This window comes from Passer montanus, unplaced genomic scaffold, assembly GCF_014805655.1.
Source record: "Passer montanus isolate IOZ18808 unplaced genomic scaffold, ASM1480565v1 scaffold26, whole genome shotgun sequence".
NCBI classification, from domain to species: domain Eukaryota; kingdom Metazoa; phylum Chordata; class Aves; order Passeriformes; family Passeridae; genus Passer; species Passer montanus.
Genome location: NW_024367261.1, coordinates 3,128,017 through 3,151,326, shown reverse-complemented (window position 1 = coordinate 3,151,326; position 23,310 = coordinate 3,128,017). Strand labels below are relative to the sequence as shown.

General features: G+C 40.7%; 1 protein-coding gene across 1 annotated transcript in view; it reads left to right on the top strand.

Annotated features, from left to right (window-relative positions):
* Window positions 1-413: 413 nt before the first annotated feature.
* The window catches only part of ELOVL2 (ELOVL fatty acid elongase 2), a 51,107-nt gene continuing 28,210 nt past the window's right edge, over window positions 414-23,310 (top strand). The window contains exon 1 of the mRNA XM_039712209.1: window positions 414-531. Coding sequence (XP_039568143.1) covers window positions 529-531 — 3 coding nt within the window. The 5' untranslated portion in view covers window positions 414-528. The remainder of the gene's footprint in view (window positions 532-23,310) is intronic.

The following is a 23,310-nucleotide window of genomic DNA, read 5'->3' as shown; positions in this document are numbered from 1 at the left end:
ATAGAATCATTTAGAGACCTCTGAGATAATTGAGACCAACCGGTAACCATAGGTGGTGAATCTCACTTTGGCTCAGTGTGTGAGGAGTTCAGCTTGTAAATACAAGTGCTGGGCCATAGACCAAACCCAAGTTGAATCCAAGAGACTCAGTGACCCTGTCTGCTCCCAAAGCGGCCCGACAATGAATTGAATCTTCCCGACAGGGTGGATTCCAACAAAGGCAAACGGCCACCATCTGCCGTGACAGCTGGGTGGGTGATGGAACAGCACGACACAGCCTCTCCCCCTGCTCAGATACTGCTCCCCACCGCCTCCCCATCCCTCCGCTTTGCTCTGCCCTCCCCCGGCGGAGCCCCGGCGGTCTCTCCCTCGCCGTGCCCGCCCTCCCCGGCGGGGGCGGGCTCGCCGGTGCCGGTGCCGGTGCCGGGAGGAGGCGGTGCCTTATAGGGCGGGCGCGGGGGCCGCGCCTGCAGAGCCGCGCCGAGCCCGGCGATACCCTGGACAGCGCCGCGCCGCCGCTCCGCCGCCATGGTGAGTGTGTGTCCCCCGGTGTCCCCTTCCCGCACACGCTGCCATCCCCCGGGGCCCTGCCTCCGGGCCGCCGCTGCCCCGCTCCTCCCTGCCCCCCGCTCCACCGGGGCCGGCGGAGAGTCCCGCTGCCCGCCCTCCCTTCTCCCCGCCGCTACCCCCGCTCTGCGGGCCACCTTCGGGGCGTGATTTTTCGGGGGGAAAAGGGAGGAATGGCCTCAGATGCCCCCAGCCCCCACGCGAGGCGCACGACCGAGCGCGGGTCGGGTCGAGCGGCTGAGCTTGGGCATTGTAGGGAAGGAGGGAGGGACAGAGGGACCCTTAGGGAGCGGGGGAGAAGGGGTGGGGGAGAGGGAGCCCCGGGGACACCCGCGCGGCGCGGGGAGCCGGGCGGCGTGCGGGGACAGGCACGTGGAGGAACGCGGTCCTGGCTGGAGGGAGGGATGGAGAGCGGGAGCAAGGGATGCTCAGCTCCTGGGCATCCATCTGCTCGGGCCCCCTGCGCCCTGCCCCGCTCCGAGCAGGTGCATGCTGCTCTACTCCGAGGGGCGTTTGAGCGTGTTACATAAACCGATTACTCCCGTTAATTTGTTATCTTAACAGAAGCTCTTGCTTTAGCCATGCAATCGGTAGTGGAACACTTCCTTTTTTTTTTTTTTTTCATGTAATGAACGAACAATGGAGTTTTAGATTCTAGTTCAGCATTTAAAAGAGTTAAAGTGGAACAATGAAGTCATCTATTTAGTGAGCAATGCCGATTCCCCATAGCACATGGGGAATCTTTGCAGTCATAGTAACTTTCCCAAAGGGGCTCATCCTGTTTATAAACAGCAATGCATTAAGTGTGCTGCCAACCTTACAAAGTAGGACACTATCAAAGAAGTTTTGCAGGCTTAAATTTTAAGACACGTTGGGACGAATAATTTAGCAAAGCTTGTATCAGAAGCTTGAGACACGATTAACAACAGAGCCTAGTTTTTGTTTTATATGATTTTACAACAAAAATACGTTTTTCCCCAAAAAAAAGTCTTTGCATCATATATAGTGAATTCTGCCTTCCTTGAACAAAAATCAGTTTGAACCCTTCCTTCCCCCATAAATCCAGACATGAATATTATTCAAATAGTCATTCTATGAATTAACTTCAGTCCTCTTTCTAAAAGTGATGTATCCCCCGGCTGTCACTCTGAATCTGTTTCTCCCATGTATTCTATTTGCCACCAACTCAGCTTTGGGATGATAGATATGAAAAGACCCTATTGAAAAGACCTGAAATTGTGCAGTATTTTATGCTGCCTGAGCCCCCTTAGAATGACATAATTGAATTCCTATTTCCTGTCGATTTGGAATATAGACACAAAAGCTATGACTAAATTACCACAGCTGCACAAAGCCTAAGTTAAAACCAGCTATTGATAATGTCTTCCTTGTGGCAGAGGAAGGTTACAAAGATACCTGGTGTTGCAGAAGGTAATGTACATTATTTATCAGTAATTGGTACGGGTAATACCCAGGTGTTCAGGAGTACTGAAGCAGCTGGAAAGAAAGGTAAAATACCCAGAACTAGTTAAAATGTTTCATTCTGATTCCTTCTAGGACTGAGATGAAGTCAGTTATACTAGTGCAAATCAAGGAAGCATTAATTGGTAACATAGGCATTGGCAACCTCAGACCAATTAAAATTGTAGCTGAGACCTACCCTTAACCTGTTCTTTCTGGTTCCTAGAGCTGTCCAACTAACCTTGACATTTTTCTTGAAATGGCTGGAAGCAATAACCACAAGTCGCCATTCAGAGCTACACATGGGTTTGGATTAGCAAATTTTGCACTTCTGTATGTCCAGGAATCTTAGTGTTCAAAAGTTGCTGACATTTCCCAAGCTTTGTTACTCATACATAAAGGCATTCTGATGAAAGAATTGCCGATCTGAGAACGTCCTTGAAGTGGTATAAAGGCTGAAGGTTACTTTGGCTCTGAAAGTTGGAAAGAGTGTCCTTGGAGTAATAGTTACTAAAACAAATACCTGAGCTATTGATGAAAGCTGTTGCAATGATGCTAATACGGGGTTAAAAGTTACAGCACATCGATTTCTAGATGGACCTGGAGCTTGGGGGCAAGGGGTCATGGGGACATTGGAGTATACTACCAAAGGTATCAGGAGCAAATGTAGGACAAACAGATTTTTGGCTCAAGTGGTGGGAACATTGATTAAGCATTCCCTTCACTAGTATAGAAATAGAAATAAGCAGGCTTATGTTGCTAGCATCCTTTAAACTCAACTGAGAATTTTTTCAGCATCCTGGGAGTTCAATAATCAAGCATCCTGGGAGTTCAATAATCACTATTATTTGTAGAAAGTTGCATGAGAAAACTTTTTTTGTTTGTTTGTTTTGAAACTACATTTTGCTGAAGAAGGAAATCACTGCTATCATAGAGCATTAAGTATTTCCTCATCATCCTCACCGTATGAGGGCAACCACAGTGGCTTGGTTCTTCTGTTTATGTAGTTCACTGCAGCTCTCCTTGCTTCAGTGAATCTAGGTCAAATTACACTGGCTCAGGATTTGGCTGCACCCTTGAACTTTAAACCGATTACATATTTTGATTTGTCAGTGTATTTTCCATGGGGTCAAATCCCCCTTTCATGGAGGAAGAGGGTGTATAACATTGCACAGTCATGGCAACTTATGCTTACCAAGAGACTAGGTAGCACTAAGGTAAGCATAAACATGAGGACTGTATTTAGATATTATAGATACTGTGTCAGTATCTATACCTCTACGAGAATCCAGTGGTAGAGGGAGAGACAGAAGCTAGAATAGAGTTTTCATTTCCTTCAGAGGCCTTGATACCCCTGTAATCTGAAGCCAACACAGAAAGACACCTAACTCTCCTAAGCATTCATAAGCTTCGTGGCCACCATATCAGGATATGGACCTTGATATGGACATAGGCAAAGAGCCCTAGAGAGAGCAAAAAATGCCTCTTCTTTGTTGACAGTAGCCAAAATAAACCCCTGTCTCATTGTCCATTGGTGTTTGTTAGTTTCTCTGAATACTGCATGAGAAAGAGGATTGCAAAGACAATGTTCTTGCCCCTGAACAGTGGCACGCAAGTTGGAAGAGAATGCTTTTCAGCAGAGATGAGCTCAGCACAAATACCTGATGGCACAACATCCAATGCTACAGCACCCACAAGATCTCTCCAGCTCCAGCAGAGTGAAGAGGGAACAGTCTGCAGCAGCTCTGCCATCCAGAACCAGAGCAGGAAGGCAGGGGCTTGGCAGCTGACACAGAATTGATAGGCTATGAGAAAACATGCTGAGAAACTGCCTGTAGAACAGAAAAAAATAGGCTCTACTTGCACAGAAACTCAAGAAGAGACACTGAATCCTTTTGTACATGGTGGAATTGATTAGGAAAAAAACCTTCAAGGAACTGAAGTAAGAGTCCACCATTTCATTTGCATAGTTACAGATGCCTGCATACCAAAACCTGCATGCTGCCCTTGGTGTTGATCCCTCTTGTGTCTAGGGAGATCCTTTGATTCTTGAAGACTGATGATTGTGTCTTCATTACAAGCAGTCTGATCTGTGAAAAAAAGCACAGTCGTCTTGTTCATCAGGTTTTACATTCTTTTAACTTTATAGCATCTCTTGACTTTATTGAAGAAAGAGGTTAATCATAGGCAAACACTTTAAATGTGAACCCCTGACTCAATCAAAAGTTGGGAAAAAAAACCTGCAATAGTCTTTTCTTGAGGCATTAGTGAAGTCCAAAGTAAGGCAAATGTATAGGCCTGTTTTATTCCCTGATCTAAGCAAAATTCAATTGTAAATAAATAGAATAACATCATAATTCTTCCTGATGGTTTCAAGCCATGCTATGTGAGAGTTTTGTTAAACACTGCCTGTAAAACTGATTTAAAAGCTGAGGCATTATTAAGCCTCATACGAACTGAGTCTGAAGTCTATATTCAATGATAAAATAATATGTCACAAGTGCAGTCGGATTTGTAAGATTAAAGAAGGTAACAGAAAAGGGAGGGAAATTATGAGGATGGAATTAAGTGTACAACTGCTTGTTCCAGCCAGAGCTGTTGGGATGAGCCTGTCTTGTGAGGCAGTGGTGGAAAGGTACAAGGAGGATTGCCCAGCCGTAACAGAGAAGAAACACCTGGGGATGTGCAGCTCTGTCACATTATAAATGCCACACTTCAGACTTTGAGCACACCAAATTTATCAGCCAATTTGTGAGTGCCTGGCAACAGTGGAGCTTGTAAATCCATTATCTGCATACGCCCTCCATGGCTTGCCTTCTCATATGCTAAATACACAGGCAGCACTATCTGAGTGACTACAACTTTACCAATGGGACTGCTGCACAGCTGACAAGTAGAGTACAATAGGAAATGAAGTGAATATTTATGACTTCTGTGGGGCATCATATCTACCTAACAGCAAAAGCCACTGTAAGTTTTTGATGAATAGTTAAATTCAGATTTACAAGTGTGATTAGAATTCTTTACATCTTCAAGAAATGACAACATTATATTGGCATTAATACTGGGAGTACTCTGACTTGATGTCAGTCTAAGAACAGAGTGATAATTTTAAGTATTGAGTTCATCTAGGTAATGACTTTTAAACTGCCCTGAATTTCCTTTTTTTCAGTCAAAACTGACTGTGACAAAGTGGTAAAGGTCAGCTCTCCACAGTGAAGGAAATCAAACCCTCTCTAGTAGAAATTTGTGTACAAAGATATGTAATTAGAGAATAAAAAATTAAGATCATTAAGTTTTCATCATTGTTTGGAGAAATTTTGATTTTATTTCACCCTAAGGAGGACAGAAATGGAAATGAAGCAAGACATAGTTCATATTCTGTGTCATCATTTGAAAACCAAACACAGCAAGAAATATAAATTACAAGTAGGGTGACCAAGTTTCAAATAAATGTCCTAAATCCAAGCAATAGGAGCCACAACCAAACCGTTCTTACCCTAGTTCTTAAAGAACCTCCTACAGATTGTTAGTCAGTAGTCACCATTCACGACACTTTTTAGCCAGCAAAGACAGTGTGGTACAGCAGCCTGACAGGGGGACTGACTTACACACATGATAAAAAATCTTCAGCATTTTTATTTCCTCTATGTGACAATAACTGAGGCAGTTTACAGACATTTTGTATCATTAGGGCATTACCATGCAGCACAGTCATTAGCATTTTTATTCTGAGGAAAGTGTCGGTCTGGGTGTTTCCATGGTTTAATGGGTTTAAGAGTCTGGGCTTTAAAATTCCAGTTATGTGTGGATTAAATTCTAGGATACCCACTGTTGGGGCTGATGGAGAAAGGGAGCTAATTAGCCTGTGCACCCTCTTATCCTGTGCCAGCAGACAGCACTCTGTTATTTGGGTTTCATACAATTTTAAGAAGAGGTGTCCTTGGAGTTCATTAGGGTTCATTTAGGGTTTAAAAAGAGGTAAATTTAGAATTGTTTTGGAGGAAGAGACATAAGAAGACTTCCATACCCTCTGTTTTCTTCTTTATTAAGCTTGAAAATCAACTGTCATTTCCTCTCCTCTCCTTGCCCAGTCTTCTTTAAACATGACTGAAGTCCAAAACATTAATTAGCATTTGAAATACAGGGTTTTGCCCTCCAGGATTTAAGGGGGAAATGGAAGGAAGAAAAAAAAATTAAGGACCAGTTACTAGAAGAAATTCCCTCTTTAATTGTTATTTTGTGTTCTCAAGTGACACTTTGGAAAACAGACATCAGCTTCTGTTTCCTTATTTCCTCATATTACATTTTTACTTCCAACTAGAAGTGAAACAATACTGTTTCTTGCATCTTTCTGTAAGCATGGATAAAACTGTTCCAAAAAACCAAGTGCTTTCAAATTGGCAAGGAATAAATGGTTGGCAAACTTTTTGAGAGTGATTTCCTTGTCAGGGAATTGGCACATCTCTTGGTAAAGCAGTTCTGAATATTACTATCCACACCTGCTTTCTCTCCCATAGCTGGCTGCAGGCAGCCAAGTTACTTCTGCTGGACTTTAAAAGATTAACTGTGAGGTTGTGCAAGTTCTGGTCTGGTAGGAGTTGGTATTTATGGCAGAACCTTGCTTTACTGTGCACATGGTGTAATTTTTTTCAGAGTTTGTCAGTAGTCCATGAAATTCCAAGGATAAAAATCATTAAGTCTGGTTTTATATTTATATCCTTGTCAGTTTATTATTTAAATATCTTTATGTATTTAGTAATTTACACAATTTGCATTGTGACTAGCTAATCAAAGTTATCCTCCTCCCCAAATTCAGATGCTTGTGTGATATGAAAAATATCCCATGCAATGGGATATTTTTTAGAACCAGCTGCATCTGTCCTCTCAGCTGTTAGTATTACATGGCTTCCTAGAGCAGCATTTCAGTCTTGCTTTGCTGTTACACCAGAGTGTACTGTGGATTTAAATCTTAAAATCAGCTCTTCTTACCTGGGAGTACCAATTTACCTTGACTTGACTTCTTTCGAAAATGTATCTTTTAATACTGACAGAAGACTATGCAAGAAGCCAGACAAAAACTCCGTATTTTCAAGTAAATGGAGGAAAAAGAAAAAGCGAAGAAAACAAGTGTATCAGAAACCAGTTCAGATTAGCAAAGTCTTTATAGGTTCCTTTCTTCTTCCCACTTCCTGCTGCTGCTGAAAGCAGAAATGAGAAATGTCTTCCAGCCAGCAGTGATCATCATGCTCCAAGTAGTAGACAGCTTGTTTATCTGAGTTACCTAAGAAATCCAAATCTTCTCCCAAAAATTAGGTACACCCATCCACTGAGAAATATGTTAGAAGAATCTGGGTTCACCCTTAAAAGCAACATTGGAAATTTTTCCTGTTGAAATACTGGAACTATTGACTTTATCTGGCAGCTTGATGATTAAGAACCATGAGAAAGAGCTGCTCAATCAGTTGTTCCCCAGAACCAGAAAAATTAAGTACATCACATCTCTAGTTTTATAGCATTCTTTTCAATTTCCAGGGCTATTTTTTCAGGCAGAAATTTAGTTACATATTCTCTCTAAGATTTTTTTCAATTTTTTTTTTTGATATGTGGCAAAAGCATCACAGGATCTTCAAGTTCTCCTTTGAAAGCTGAGATACAGCTTGTGATTTCTTGGTGCTGAAACACATTTGAAATCTGTCTTTAAAACTGGGAATTTGTGCAAGGCAACAGAAGTGGTAGCATTTAGCTTTATTGTTCAGCAAAATAGAAATACCTCTCCATTTCAGTGAAAACTGAAATGAAAACCTCTTGGGTTCAATGCAGTTATTTCTTCCTTACTGCTGTAGACTTTGTAAACCTGCATTTTAATAATATCTGTAAAAGCCCTCCAAAGATAAAAGGCTAGATAAAAGTTATTTTGCTTACAATAACTTAAAGAAAAAACAAAAAATATCTCTCATAACCTATCTGGAGAAAAAGAACAATTTTATTTCCCGTTTTACATTTACTAAATTAGGAGCATAATTTTATTTCCAATCTGGTATAACTAAAATGTCCTTCCAGGACTACATTTAATAGATTTTTTTTCACAAAATAATTTATTTTTTATCAATCAGGAAGTAATTTTCTTCTGTTTGCTAGACACCTTTGGGAGATGTCAGAATCCAGATTAGAAAATGCTTTAATAGAAAGGTACAAAGTTGAAAGCCAAGATAGAGAGCAGTGTCATTAAGACAGGTGTAGAAGGGAAACAAGACAGCACTGTCCTATTTTTCCCCCTAGATGTGTTTTCCTGAGTTTAAAGGAGTGTAAGTATTTCAATATTCTGGCTTGTTAAACTTCAGGTCTTACTGAAGCTTGACATGGATACTGCAAGCGCTTAGTAAACCTAACAGCTCCTGGACACTCAATTGGATAAGGAGCATCCTGATCAGCTGAAAACAAGCAACCCATACTAGTCCCCTGGTCTTCAGGAAATTTGGGGTTTCTTGTGTTCTTGCTTCTTTTACAAAGGTGTCTCCCCACTGTTCCACCTCTGAATATGAACAGCATTGATAAGTCACCGGTGTAAGTGTAATTCTCAGACGCTTTCATTGGATGCGATAAGGTCGTTGTTTAAGCAAAGAGGATACAATATTATTCAAATAATGAGTCAGTGTAAATTAAGAACACTGAACTCAATAGCAAAGTAGAAAGCAACATGAGATGATTAAATATCTGTGACACTTCATTCATCAGTCCAGCATTAGATGGGGTTTGAGAACTTGTTACCTCAAATGATCATGCATTTGACTCCATAAGCCAGTTTAGGATATATTTTCATCAATATATACTTGATTGGCTCCTCTAGTCAATACTGCAGGTAATTGAGTTTAAATTAGTACAGAGACATATGCACAGTCAGAACAAAGGAAACTTTCAATTTCAATTAGAGTCCTCAAATAACACAGTGTTTATACCTAGCTGGGGAAAGTACCTGAGGACATCTTCAGACATCACCTCTTGCTTTCTTTCTTATAGCTTTCATCAATGAAATCATTCTAAATAGATGGATTTTCTTTAAAATCAGTGATACTTGGAATTCTTTTATTTTACCTGCTTACCTAACTCTCACAACTGTCACACATTTACTCCCTCACCACGTATATAGGTTAAACAGAGGTATATATTTCTTGCTATAGTTGGTTTTCCAGGGGAAATCTTCTTAGCACTTTTATACCTGAAACATTGTAGTACTGTATGATATTAAATAACTAGAGTTACCATTATTACCTTTGCCACTCTTTCAGACAATGCATTTCACCAGCAAACAATTATTCTGTGTCTGCTGGTTGGTTTTTCTCCCTTAGCTGGTGTTTTTTGGGGGTTTTCTTGAGAAAAAAAGGTTCTCATTTTATCTGTTTTTAAGGTTATCTGTACTGAAACTTAAATCAGCTACAAGTGCCATCAGTGCTGTTTCTAACTTCTCCTGTAAAACAAACATATTTATTGTGTTTACTTGTAAGAAATTGTCATCTCTTCAAATCTTTATTCCTAACAACACACATATGATGCAAAGTAAGAAGTGATGCATTTCCTTCTTGGAAACCTAAGCTCGTGAGGATATTCATTTTCTGGACAGCGATACTTGATCAGTGCATGTGATGTATATCAGGTCTCAGATACTTCAAGCTGACCTTGCCAGCAACTCTGTTTTTTCTCTCACCTGCTGTCCACCACAGAGCGGCACTGAACATCATCAATGCTTACTTATCAAGGGAAACCAAAATTTTTCCAAGTGATATCTGTTTCTTCTGAGAAGCAATTCATTCAGTGTGGATGGGTGTGACAGCCACAGCGGTGCAGGGCTCTCATGGAGCTGTTATGTCACATGGAAATTCCCAACTTCAATGGCACTTGACTTTCCAGGTCAGCTTAGGCTGATCCTATCAGATGATCTTCCTGAAAGCTGAAGAAAGCTAGCTGTGTGAAAAGCCTCCACCAAGAAAGCCAATCGTCTAATACTGGACATCATTACAAAGGCACAAGATGTATTTATTGCAAGACCAGCAATACCCACTGAAGTACTGCATGTTTTCTAGTCACGCTTGCTTTACATATTACTAGATATCATGACATGCTTACCCTTCAGAATTTTTCTGGGTTTTACTTTTCTTCTTTCAGTCAGCAGATACTAGTAAATAGTATCTACCATCAAATGATAAATTAGGAGATAAATGTCTATTACAACTCACAAGCTTGAAATCTGCTTGATTTAAAATCTAAGGCACAGATTTTAGAAGTAGGTATTTTTACCAAAAACTTCATGCTTCTTTCCCAGAACAATTTACACTCCCAATTGAAAAGCTTCCTGTACTGAGTTTTGTGCCCATATTTGTCACACAGCAGTTAGACAGTTTTGTACATGGGTGATGACCTCGAAGTGAAATTGAAAGGCTTTGCATATGTTGGAAGATTAAGGCTGAAACCTTAGAAGCTGGGATGTGAACTCTCTAATCCTCAGCAGCATGCTACAAACACCTCCCCCTTCTTCAAATTCTTTTCCTTCCCCTTTTCCAACTTACATCCCTATAAATAGCTCAGGAAAGGTTCTATTCATTTGGGCAGAAAATACCCAAAGAAATGGCACAGCAAATGACTGCAAACCAAGAAAAACCATTTCTCTAGTGGGCAAAAGAACACACCTAGATCTACTTCGCCCAGGCTCTAAGAACAGGAACAGCAGAGTGCTGTTACTTTTAAGGATGTGGCTAAAGCAGGAGACAACATGACCTATGTTGCCAGTCCCTGCATGGAGAGCAGCAGATAGAAAACATGCACACACATACCTCAAACGTAGTTACCTTGCCAGAGTCCTGCATTCCCTGTTTTTGAAGAGAAATTAAGATTCAAGCGCTCCACTGCTGGCAGTGGGTCCAGTGAGTCTGGCCAAAGGGACTGTAACATCCACGTGGAGCTCCCCTGGTCTCTCCAGCAGCCAGCATGGCATTTACCCATAATATGCTGGGTTATAATTTTGCTATGGACATGCCCCCTCATAAATCTCCTGCTTCTTCCAGGAGCAGGGGGATGGGAATTTGTCCTGGTTTAATGTCCTTTTATAATTCAACAACTTGAGCAGGTTAGACAGAATATGTATCAGAGTAAGTTTTGCCTTTGGGCAGATACTTAGCCCAGTTGACTAAGTGTTTATAGGTGCAATTTTTCACAAAGGAAAAGCAGCTGGTGAAATTTCGTCTTAGTAGATTTAATATATAAATAAGACACTCAGTAGAGGGTTTGGAAAAAAAAAAAAGCAAACTTATAATAATAAGCATTATTATAGACGTGCTTTTGTGGGGTTTAGTCCCACTTTGATCCTTTCTCAGCTTTCTGAATTTACAGAGGTCAGTAAAAATCTTCATTTAGTGGTATTAATTTTAAATACAATTATGGTTTTACTGTTACAGTGAAAAGCTGGAAAATACGACTTTACCTTCTGGATTGTGTAGATTTATGGAAACAAGAACTTGTTTCCATAAGTTGGTGGCTTAGTTCAGTAAAAATGCAGGGCAGAAGGGGTTTGATTCAGGGGATCTATACTAAAGAAGTTAAAGAAGTCACTGTAAAAGCTAGCCAAACATATGAACACCTCTCTGCTCCTGTGCCAGCTCCCAGGCACACAGCACCATTCCTTTGCTGCAGTCACTGTTCCGCACAGCTCACATCAGCTTGGTACACTATATTTTAAGAGCTCCAGTTTGGATAGTTTCAATTAACCAATCCCTTTATCTGAAATAGGTAACAGCTGTAGAACCAGCACTGCCAACAGCCCTGCAGTGTCATTCCCAGCCCAGGGGAAGCACAGCTGAGAAGCCAGTGCATGGCAGTCCAACTCTCCAGCCAGCACAGTGGCTTTCATGGTACTTAAAATGCCACAGATGTTTAGCTGTGATTTAGTTTTTCTGTATGTTTATGAGATGTTCAGGGCAGTTAAATAATTGCATCAACTGGAGACTGTTTCACTCATGAGGATGAAAGTATTTTCAGGACCATTATTTGTTTCTGAAAAAATAAGGTATCCTATGTTACAATTTCTGTTTACGCATGGAACCTTTTCTATTTAAAACAGCCATCTGTGCACAGTCCCTAACTATTGCAACTTTAAAGTACTTCAGGAGTATGAAATTAATAGTAGTGAATTTCTCAAATTCATAAGATATTGCCTATATGTACTGTACATGGTTAAGTGATGCGAACAAAATCTGCTGCATTTCATTCATTTTCTTACATACAGTAGCTGTGGCATTTTATACGTTAGAAGTGCATTCTACTTCATACATCCTGACAAGTCTTTGTAACTGGTTTGAAGCAAGTGTTAATTATGTAGGGAGCTGTCAGTTTTTCCAGCTTCTCTTACAGTTTTCCTTTCCTTTTTACATGCTTCAGAGGCTGTATTCAATCTTCTACCACCCTTGTCCTTGGAAAAAGTGTGTCTGTAAAGGGAATTAAGACTGCAGGAAAAAGTCTGACTTAAGTAATTATTGAGTTATATTTTACAAGTTGAGTTCTTGATTTAAAATTTTCTGAAGGGCTGCTGACAATTGCCTGTCAAACACTACAAGATGTAAAAAGCACCCTAACACTTTATTTAATTTTTATATGTTTACACTTTAGTACTTTAATTTAATTTCTTGTCTTTTAAAGAGAAAAACACACAGCCCTACTTTTAAGTGTGCCCAGAGGAACTAGAAATGCTACCCACACAGATTTTCAAATACTCCTGCCTTGTCTCCCCTGCCAGCAGCTGAGGACCCCCCAGCACTGGTATGAGCTGATTAAGAAATTCAGGCAAAACCATTCAGTGGGGCAAAGCCCCAGCCAGGGAACACATTTTATAAAATCCTTTTTGATCCCCCTGCCTCTATCAGGAGGGGCAGGCAGTCCCTTGCACATTAATCCCTGCCGTGGGGACACAGTTGCAGACATCTGGGACGGCTACCAAGAAACCTACTTCTTTGGCATAGAGTGCCCTTTGTCCTCCTGCACTGCCGCGATTGTGGGAAAATCAGAGCTCTTGCTTTTGGGTTTTTTTGGGGGGAGTTTTGTTTTAGTTTGTGGTTTTTTTAAGGTTCTTTGTCCAACAAGCCATGAGATCGTGTGCAGAGGCTGAGGATCTATTCATCTTAGATCGTGAAGTTTGTTGCCATAGAAAATGAAGAGATTTTCACAGTACTAGAAAGGATATGTTGTCAGCTTGTCCCTGTTTCTTTCTCCAGAAAAATGATCAATTGTGTATGCAAAGCACAAAATAAAGTCTTGCATGCATTATACTTATGGAATCAGCTTCTCAGCAGCAACAAAGTCTGTCTGCAAATAGTGAGGAAAACAAACTTATCATGATATGGCATACTGAGAAAACTGAGCTCCCATATAAACTTGTTGTTGTAATTCTCCTCGCCATTTCATTTGCTCCCTGTGCCCTTTTGGTTTATTTATTGTATGGGTCTAAATGTAGGATGCAAATTCTTTGCTGCAAAAACTGTGTAGTAGCACATGTGGCAAATTTTGGGCAAACAGTCTACACCCAGTATATATTTGGGGAATATTCTGTTCCAAAACTAAATAATCTGGTAAATCCAAAGCCTTAAAATAGTGATTGCCTCCATTGTTTTGGTAGAATTATTTTCCTGTGCTTCTCAAAGTGCAGCTGGCTGTCTTGCTCTTACATAAGGTGAAATTGTATACTGGTTCTTCAGATGCAGTTTGGTTGGGCATCCTTTATCAAGGCTAGTATTGCTGATGTAAAATTAATTCTGACACTGATCTGTCTTCCCAACTCTTCGTAAAGTCAACAAGAGCTGAACAGACAATTAAGAAAGCAACCAAAACAGAATTAACTTCTCTCTAAAAAAACTCATTGGGGTTCTTTGCTTGTAACTTTAAGACCTGCCTGTTCAAAAGGAAACTTTCTGTTATTCAAGCCAGAGGCCATTCCCAGGGATTGTTGCTTTCCTTGAGAAAGTGGTGTATTCACTCAGGCTGTTAGAAGGAAACAGAATTTTTACCTACTGTTTCATTTTTAACTGATTTCTTTTTTGTTTGTTCGCTCACCATCACACATTCTTGTCACATCGTCGCTGTCAGGAATTACGCTCCAGCCCAGGTCATTCTGTCATTTTAAATCTGATTGTTAGAGTAAAGGAAAATGAGGTCAATAATTGCTACCATTTTCTTGGGAACTGGCAGGCCACATCTGAGGTCTCCCTAGAGAAATCTTCTTTAATTACAAGTTAAGCTGATGTTCCCCTGTGTAGCAGGTAGAATTGAGCAGGATTACTTTTAAAAGGATTGCACTGATCTGCTTTGGTGACAGTTTCATTTTGAAATTCTGATAACAAGCAAGAGGATGGATTATAAAGATACAGTTCTTGGGAGTGTACATGACTGACAAATGCTGAAAATAGGGCCACAGCAGCAACTCTTCCTTTTTTCTCTTCTTTTAAGGCCATATAAGATCTATTTTAAGAGCTGAAATTCGCTTGCATTATTTTAGTGATTACTTAGTACGTTCACGAAGAACAATAGCTGATCTGACACTAGTGTGACTGGTAAAACAAGTCTTGCCTCAATTTGTGTGAGCAGTTAGTATTTTCTATGACTCCTAGCAGGTTGCATAGTCCAGAAACAAGACTGATGTCTCAAATAGCTCACATACTTGCAATGCTTTCACTAAAATTCTTCTGCCTCTTAGTGCTTTCTCACCTGTGGTATTGATGGTGTTTTAAGGTGATTTGAGTCCTGATGGAAACGATAAAGCACCTATTCCTCCATCCTTATTCCCATGTGTGGGGTGAGCAGGTGCCACACTGAGCAGGAGTACAAAACCAAGTGAAAATACACATCTTGTTAAACAAAATCTACAATCCCAAAGCAGAAGGAAGCTAAATGTTAGTGCCCTTTTATTAGAAGTGAAAAGTCTGGAGTATGTTGGCTCCCCAGCTGAAAACAGCTCAAACTCTCATTTCCAGTGTGAGTCACCAACCATCAACCCACAACTGATCGGGCTTGAGAGAAAACTGCTCCTCCAGCATGTCCTGGTTGTAAAGACCTGTCACACTGAACTGAGGTGCTTGCAGACTGCCTGCTTTTGGCAGCAATCCCCAAAGCCAGGCAATCAGTTTTTGGGAATTTTACACTAAGAAAAGTGTTAGCTGGGCTTTGGGCTTTCATCATGCATTATTATAAATTTGTCAGTATGAGGCAGACCTTGCCCTTCTGCTTCACTACAGCTAAAAACTGGCATTTTCAGAGAGCCATAAGATTTCCCTCTGTGCTACCTCAGTAACATGTGTTAAACCCCAGTCTTTAGGAGGAACAAGGACAAAATAGAAAGCAGGGTAATTTTTGTTAGCTAGGAAGAGAGAATGAAAACACAAATGCAAAGCTTTTACAGTTTGATCTTCATTTTATATCACAATTTTTTAGAAAGGTAAATGTTAGAAGATCCAAAAGTAATTTTTTTTTTTCCTTTCATTGCATTGGGTTATCATCCATTGCATTTTCCCTTATGTGTGAGATAATTTTACCAATCCCTAAGCTGTTGTTTCAGACAAGCAGCAGCAGGAAGGGTTGTCTATAGATTCACACCTGTAAAAAAACAAGAAAAAATTCAGCAGCGAAGGTGGATATTGCAGCTGTAGATGAGAGGGATTACAGCTGGTGTGGGGCACTGTGGTTACAGCCATGTGCAGGATGGGGTGAAGGTGTGTTTTGGGAAAGACCAAGCAAAGGAGGTCTCCTTGGGTCGCTCTGCCATTCTGAGGTGACCAGCCAAAACCTGGCCTGGAGCTCAGAGACCTGAAGCAGTGTGTGCTTCATGTTTTGAGGGCAATGAGCAAGCGCAGAGATCTGCTTCCTCAGGGTGAGGAACACTTGTGCCCACAACTTGTACTCACAGGTGCCACTTGGGCAGCAAGGCAAAGGCTCTGCCTTTAGCAGGCCACTGTTTCTCTTAAATCTCTCTGAGAATAATACTCAGAAAGCCATAAGATGCCTAAGGTTGGGTTGTTAAGGGAACCCTGTGCTCTGACTCATGTGGAGGCCACCCAAACTCACACTCCACAGGGGAAAGTGTGGCAGTTTCTCAACCTTCAAGCCGCAAAGTCATCTGCTTCCCTTTCACCAGAAGGAAAGATAACGCAGGAAAAGATACTGAAGGATGGGGTTGGCTTTTTGCCACCAGCTGCTTTAGCAGAAAATGGGAATTAAGTCAGGAGAGGTCTGTGCCAAGTCCCTTCTGGCCTTGCTCTTTCCTGTGGGAGTTTCTATCTGCCTTTGGGAGTTGTTGGTTTGACTGCTGCTTCTCCACTGTGGGCAATGACAGAGAATGTTTGCTGGCTTCACAGCTCCTATTCCTAATGTTCTGGTCTGATTTGGGTGTGGAAACACCCACAAAAAGTACCATTGGCACAAATGGAACTGCATAAAGGTGACATTATTCATGAGAGACATGGGGTCTGCATGGAAACTTGGTTTAGGTGCGTGTTTGCCAAAAGATCAATTTCTAACTCCCCAAAGTGCAGAGGCATATTATTAAGAGGAAAGATTTCTTCTTTGAGCAACCTGGTTAGGTGGAAGGTCCCTGCCCATGGTAGGAGGGTTGGAACTAAATGATCTTTAAGGTCAAACTACTCTTCTACCTAACTGGAGCTCATATCTGACATCTTTTTATGTCTTTCTTAACTGCTTGGGCTGGCACATCCCCCTGATTTTTTGAGGGTAGTCAGCCATCACCACCATCAAAGAAAAGCGAAAAATTTGAACTGAAGTAATTCATCTCAACATCTGGGTTGTAGTCTCTGCTGTGACACATACTTAAGTTTTCCACAGGTAGTTGCAGAAAAATAAATTCCAGAATTAACTGCTGGTCTGAGGCTCAGGGCAGATTTAGAATGCAAACTAAAGGTTCACTGACAGATTGAACAGAGGCAGGTGTGAACACTTGTATCACAGGCACACCTGGCATGCTGGCTGCTGCCTGTATTTGGGTACTGCTTTCTTGTCTTGGCTGTGTTTGCAAGGGGAAATACTTGTGTATGTACCCAGCTCCAGAAACAGCCACTGGCAAGCAGAGGAAAGCAGCCACAGCTGCTTAGCTACCAACCTGCAGAAAGGGAGCTCCTGTACCCTCTCCAAGCCCAGCCATCTGCACAGTGCAGGGAGCCAGGTTCCGAGGTCTTGTGCCTTGAAAAAGAAGCTTAAACATCTCCCTTGGGACCACAGAACCTCAGCATCACACACCACAACACCACACCCCAGACATCTTGGATGACTCAACTATTTCTTGAAAGATCTGTTTGAGTAGAGAGAACACAGATGTGAAATTGAAGATTTAATTCAGTTTGCCAGTATAAGGAGCATCTTTCAGCATGTTCCTGGTAATTTAGGCAGTCAAATATTCTGCTTCAGGTTTGATGCAAATACTACTGGCAGTCTCCTGCTTCCCCTCAGGCACTGTTAAGTCCTATGGTAAAATTTCTCTGGGCAGCAATAAATTACAAGAATCTGAAGTCAAACCACCTAGACAGCTCAAATGCCAGATAAAACCTCTGGCTGCATTTAGCTGTGTCTTTCCATGCTCACCAAACTTGACATCCTTTCACTTTTTATATCAGAAATGGCTAGCTAGTCTTCTTGTTGAGGAACCCACTGAAAATTGCATTTTCTTCCAGGCAGTGTAACCTGAGCAGCTACTCAGGGAAAACCTGCAAGTCTGCCTTCCCTTTGCAGCTACTTTCCCCTTTACATCCTCAGTAACACATCATTAACTCAGCTCTCTCTTCAGTGACTAAAGCAGCACAAGAGAAGGTGTTCAGCACTTTTGGCTGTAATACCTGTTCAAACAGCTGTTCTCAATTCCCTCCAGAGAAAACCCACCTATGTGATGAATCAGTTCCCCCACCAATTTGCCTGCAAGCTCCCAGCCTCACCTAGGCTGCCAACCTGCAGTCAGTCATTTCCAAATACATGCAGAAAATAACCCTCAACTGCAAAAAAAAAAACTGTCACAAAAAGTGCTGAATTTGTTAATATCAACTGGGAAAATATCCAGACATTTGCACATATGCATGCAAGCTTGATCAGTGGAATGAATCATATATTGCATAGTAAGAAAAATTAATAGGATTAAAATATGATCTGGTTGAAAAACACTGAAAATAAAAAAAAAAATTTCAGACCACACAGCTCTCACTAAGACCTTTTAGAAATGTGTAGTTTTCTAAACATAGACAGTGCTATTCTATGCTGTCTTCAAAGATGCTCTTGAAGTTTTTTTAAATAATTTGCTAACCACAGTAACAACATCTTTCTTTCTTGGAGTGCTTACAGTTTAATGTGAAAGCCTTTAGAAGAAATAGGAGGAGAAACATACAAAGACTATTTGTTTTTTATTTTCTGTGCTAAAGCTGGAATGGACTTATTTTATTTTTTTTCCACTATATCATATTTTTCAGAGATTTTTGCATTATATTAAAATGTATTACACAGCCTTAATTTCCAAAACAAAGATACGGCTCTCTCTTTTCTTGGAATTCTAGAAGGAAGACTATCTATTTAGATGGAGTAGTTCACACATAGTTCTTTTCTTAGCTATTCTTGGCTATTTTCTGCAAAGTAGGAGCATTACCAAATGTTGTCCACATATTATAGGGGCATCCTTCCAGACCCAGACCACCAGCTGGACTTCCCTCTCTTCTCTTGGCTTCAGTCACTTCTGTCACACTAAATTACCTGCCTTTGAAGGAGAGATGGAAGGATTCAGGCAGTGAGATTGCTACAGCAGCAAAAACATTTCCCATGGATCCATCTCATGTTGGCAAAAGAGCCCTTTGGTCAGCCCAGGTGACCACAGAGGGCTGTGCTGCTCCTAGGGGTTCTGGCAGCACCACTCTGCTGGGTAAGGCATTTGTGGCACAGCCCCTAATCCTGGTCAGCCACCCGTGTGGAGAGAATGTCCCAGAATGTGGGACACAGAAATTACCATGTCAAGTAAGGACTCCAGTTTCTGTCTCTTCAAGTGATTAGTCTAAAATGCTAATAAAGAAGATCTAAGATAATGTCTCTTCTAGCTATTTTTTTCCCTCCCTCCCAGTATATCCGTGGGACATAGCAGCAGTCTCATGCCCCATCTAGTTGTGCTTCTCTCACGAGCTCGCTCCAGCTTGTTCCTGATCTCCATGAGATTATCTAACAGTGAGATCAATATATTAAGCATAAATTACACAAAGCAGCAGTTTATTGCCAGCTCCTGGATGTCCTTCCTCCCAATTTCATTGAATATCTCCCTTCTTATAAGACAATTCATACAAACATCTGTCTCACCTTCAGCTTCAACTTTCTCTGCAGTTTACATACAAATCCCTAAATAAGTGCTTTCTTTTGGGATTTTTTTTTTGTAAAAATTATATGCATCTATTTCCCCTACAGATAAAACACACAAATCATAGAAGGTAATGATGACAAAATCCTAGAAGGTTGTCTGAAGCAATACAGAATTGTCTCTCACTGTACATCTTTGTTTAAGAGTAGTTTTAAATGCTTCAAGCAATCAAAAGTTAAACAATTTAATCTATAGGCAGTTCTGAGCTGGATTCAACTTTGCTTCATTTCCTCTGCTATTTCAGCCATTCTAGAGCCAATGCTACCATTTTAAAAAATCTTCTTTAATATTTGTATATTTAAATATATGCACAGTAACATCTAAGATCAGTTTCTTTAAACATGCTGCTAAATTTGGATTCATTCCAGTACTTCGCAGACACTGACTATGTACAGAGCAGAACTCTTCAGGGAATCAAGGGAAAATTACCATTTAAATAATAAAATAAATCATGTATGTATTTTCAATCAGAGTAGTTTACAATATCACTGTTACTTCCAGGAACTGTATTAGAGAGCAGAGTCTGGCACCCATTTCCACTTTTTTTTTGAAGTCTGAAATGAGATCTTTTTTTGTACAGAATATTCTCATTTCTGTGCAGCTGTGTAAGAAGAAGCAAATAATTATCTTGGATTTTTGAGACACTGAATAACATTGAAGGCTTTTGAATTAAAAAAAAAAAATTAAAAAAACCCCAGTAATACAAAAGGTTTCCAGATACCATAAGCAAGATTGAATGCAGTTTACTCACCCGTACGAAGTTTTTCAGAGTTTTTTTGTGTTTCTATTGGATCCAAATAGTTGGTTATAAAGCTATATAAAGAGCAAACCTAAATCACTTGAGACAATGTATTCACTGGGCAATATAAAATGCCTAATGGCAAAACATTGGTATTTTGAGAAATCAGAGGTATTTTTGACAAAAAAAACTTTTTATCAAAAGTTATTTTGATAGCTGCACTGTTTAGATAGCATTTACCTAATTTTTACATAGCTTATACTATTTTTTGCTAAAACTGCTAGAAAGCCAGTAGATATTGGTCTCTCAATGAGGACCAACACTTACAAAGATATATGAACGTATAACAAGAAGTGATATATTTTTTACATACCCAGTGACTTTGAAATTGTGTTTGAGGTGCAATGGCATGAAAACTAATTCACTTACCTACATTTCTGTGCAAAAATACTGAAATATCTCATTAGAGAGATCTCTGTTGTTTTATCATCATTGACTTTATACTCCCTACAGTTCTTTCCATTTGGGTGATTTCATTTGCTCAGATAACCTACGGTCTTTTTAGTAGGTTTAGGTAAATAGATCTTCCACAAATCTGTCCAAAATCCTGCCAAGGAATATACATTGCTAATACCCAGAGCAATGTCCTGTACAAAAAAAGAAACAACATGAAAGACATGTTAATCTTTAGCCTTGTAACCCAAATACCTTCGTTGATAAAGACTGTTACAGTGATTTGCCAGAGAGAAGTGAGTTGTCTGAGCACATGGAATTTTTGTTTTATTTGCTTTTCTTTAGAAATGTGACAGATCATGTTGAGCAAGACATTTGCGTCTAATCTGCCCAGAGGTACTATTAAGGACATGTTCTAAAACCCAGCAATACAGCATAGTCTCTTATAGCAGTGTTGACAGGAAGGTGTCAAGACTAGTCACATAAAATTACCTACTCTTTTTAAGAATTTCTTTTCCCAAACTGTTACTACTAGTTTTAGGTATATAAACAAATATAATTTCTATAACAATCTTACAAATCTGTATCTTGTAAACTTCTGGTTTTCTTCCTGTAAACTAAAATAAGCTGTTCAGTGTTGAAAGAGAGGCAAAGGCTGAAATATTGTACTTAAGAAGAATATTTTCTGCTGCACCTCCTAGAAAAAGTTCTACCCTCAAATTACCGATGAAGGCAAACCAGGCACTGAATTTATGTAGTGCTAGTTAAGATAGATGGGAAAAAATTTGTCAGCTGGAACAAGTCCTCACTGTGTCATTTAAGCACACTCATGAGGAAGTAGATTTCATTTCAGACTGGCTCATCTACTCAGCATGCAGTCTGCTCATCCTAACCAGGTGCAAGAGGTTGCAAGTTGGATCAATGAAGACAGTAACCTGTGTTGGGTGGGAGGTTGATCTGCTGGAGGGTGGGAAGGCTCTCAGAAGGATCTGCACAGGCTGAATCGATGGGTTGAGGCTGATGATGTGAGGTCCAGCAAGGCCCATGCAGCATTACAGCCTTGGGGCAGAGTGGCTGGAAAGCTGCCCTGTGGAAAAGGACCTAGACCTGTTGACAGTCAGTGGAATGGGAGGTGGCAATGTGCCCAGGTGGCCAAGAAGGCCAGTGACATCCAGGCCTGTATCAGCAATAGTCTAGCCAGCCGGACCAGGGCTGTGATCATCCTCCAGGACTCAGCGCTGGTGAGGCCACACCTTAAATCCTGTGTTCAATTTTGGGCCACTCAATACCAGAACATTGAGGTACTGGAACAGGTCCAGAGAAGGGCAACAAAACTGGGGAGGGGTCTGGAGCACAAGTCCTGTAAGGAGCAGCTGAGGGAGCTGGGGGTGTTTAGCCTGGAGAAAAGGAGGCTCAGGGGACCTGACTCCTCTCTACAATCGTCTGAAAGGAGGCTGTGGCCAGGTGGGGGTTGGCCTTTTCTCCCAGGTAACAAGTGACAGGACAGGACAAAGTGGCCTCAAGCTGGGCCAAGGGAGGTTTAGATTAGGTGGTAGGAAAAATTTCTTCACTGAAGGGGTTGTTAAGCTCAGGAACAGTCTGACCAGAGAAGTCACAGATTTTGTCACTATCCCTGGAGATATTTAAAAGATGTGTAGATGTGGCACTCAGGGACATGGCGTAGTGGTGGAGTTGGCAGAGCTGGGTTTGCAGTTGGACTTGATGCCCTAAAAGTCTTTTCCAACCTAAACAATTCTATGATTCTTTTCTTTTATTCTGCTCTGTCTTCTTAATATCCTACAATTCCTGTTCCTCCATCTAACTGTTAGAAGCATTCAGTACCTAATTTCCATTTCAATGCAGCTGAGAATAGATTTGTCTACAGTATTTTAATATAAAAGGAATATACATGGTGTAAGATTTGTTTATGTAATGTAAACATGAAAGCAAATAACTTTGCATGCTCGTTCCTACAAGTCACTCAAATCCATTACAGTATTTTTTCCAAAGCAGTCTGTTAAGTCTAACCACAAAACCATTAAGCACAGGAGTAGGTTTGTTTCAAATTAATGCAGCAGGTGGGCACATCACACACAAGCAGCAGTGTGGCATTTCCCAAAAGGGAGTATCATTGTCATGAAATAACAACAGAACTACTGTATAGCTCTAGGGGATAAAAATGGAAACAGATTTTTGCACAGGTCCCACACCTAGAAATCAGGTCACCTCCTGTGACAGAAGCCATCCTTAGGCTGCTAAGGTAATTGTCTGAAATTCAGAAAATGCCTTTCTTTATGGGCTGTAGCCAGGACACCTTCCTAAAAGCTAGTTTAATTTCCTCAGCGCTGTGAAGTATGACAGACCTTTTTGTATAGTGAATCATCAGTTTCTTTTGAGGAAATATGTTTGTTTGTTTGTTTGGGGTTTTTTTATTTAGTTTGTTTGTTTGGGAGTTTTTGTTTATTTGGTTTGGGGTTTTTTTGTTTAGAAAAATATCAATGCAGCAGCATCTTACAGAGACTTTATAGCCCAAGATGCTAAAATAACCTCTCATGACTAATTGTTCACACAAAATCTGTCCACTTGGAACAATCTGAGGACCAAAATCAAGGTCAGAAGAAACACATGGGAGGGTCTTGGGAGTGCCAGGAGCTTGTCCCTGCCCAGA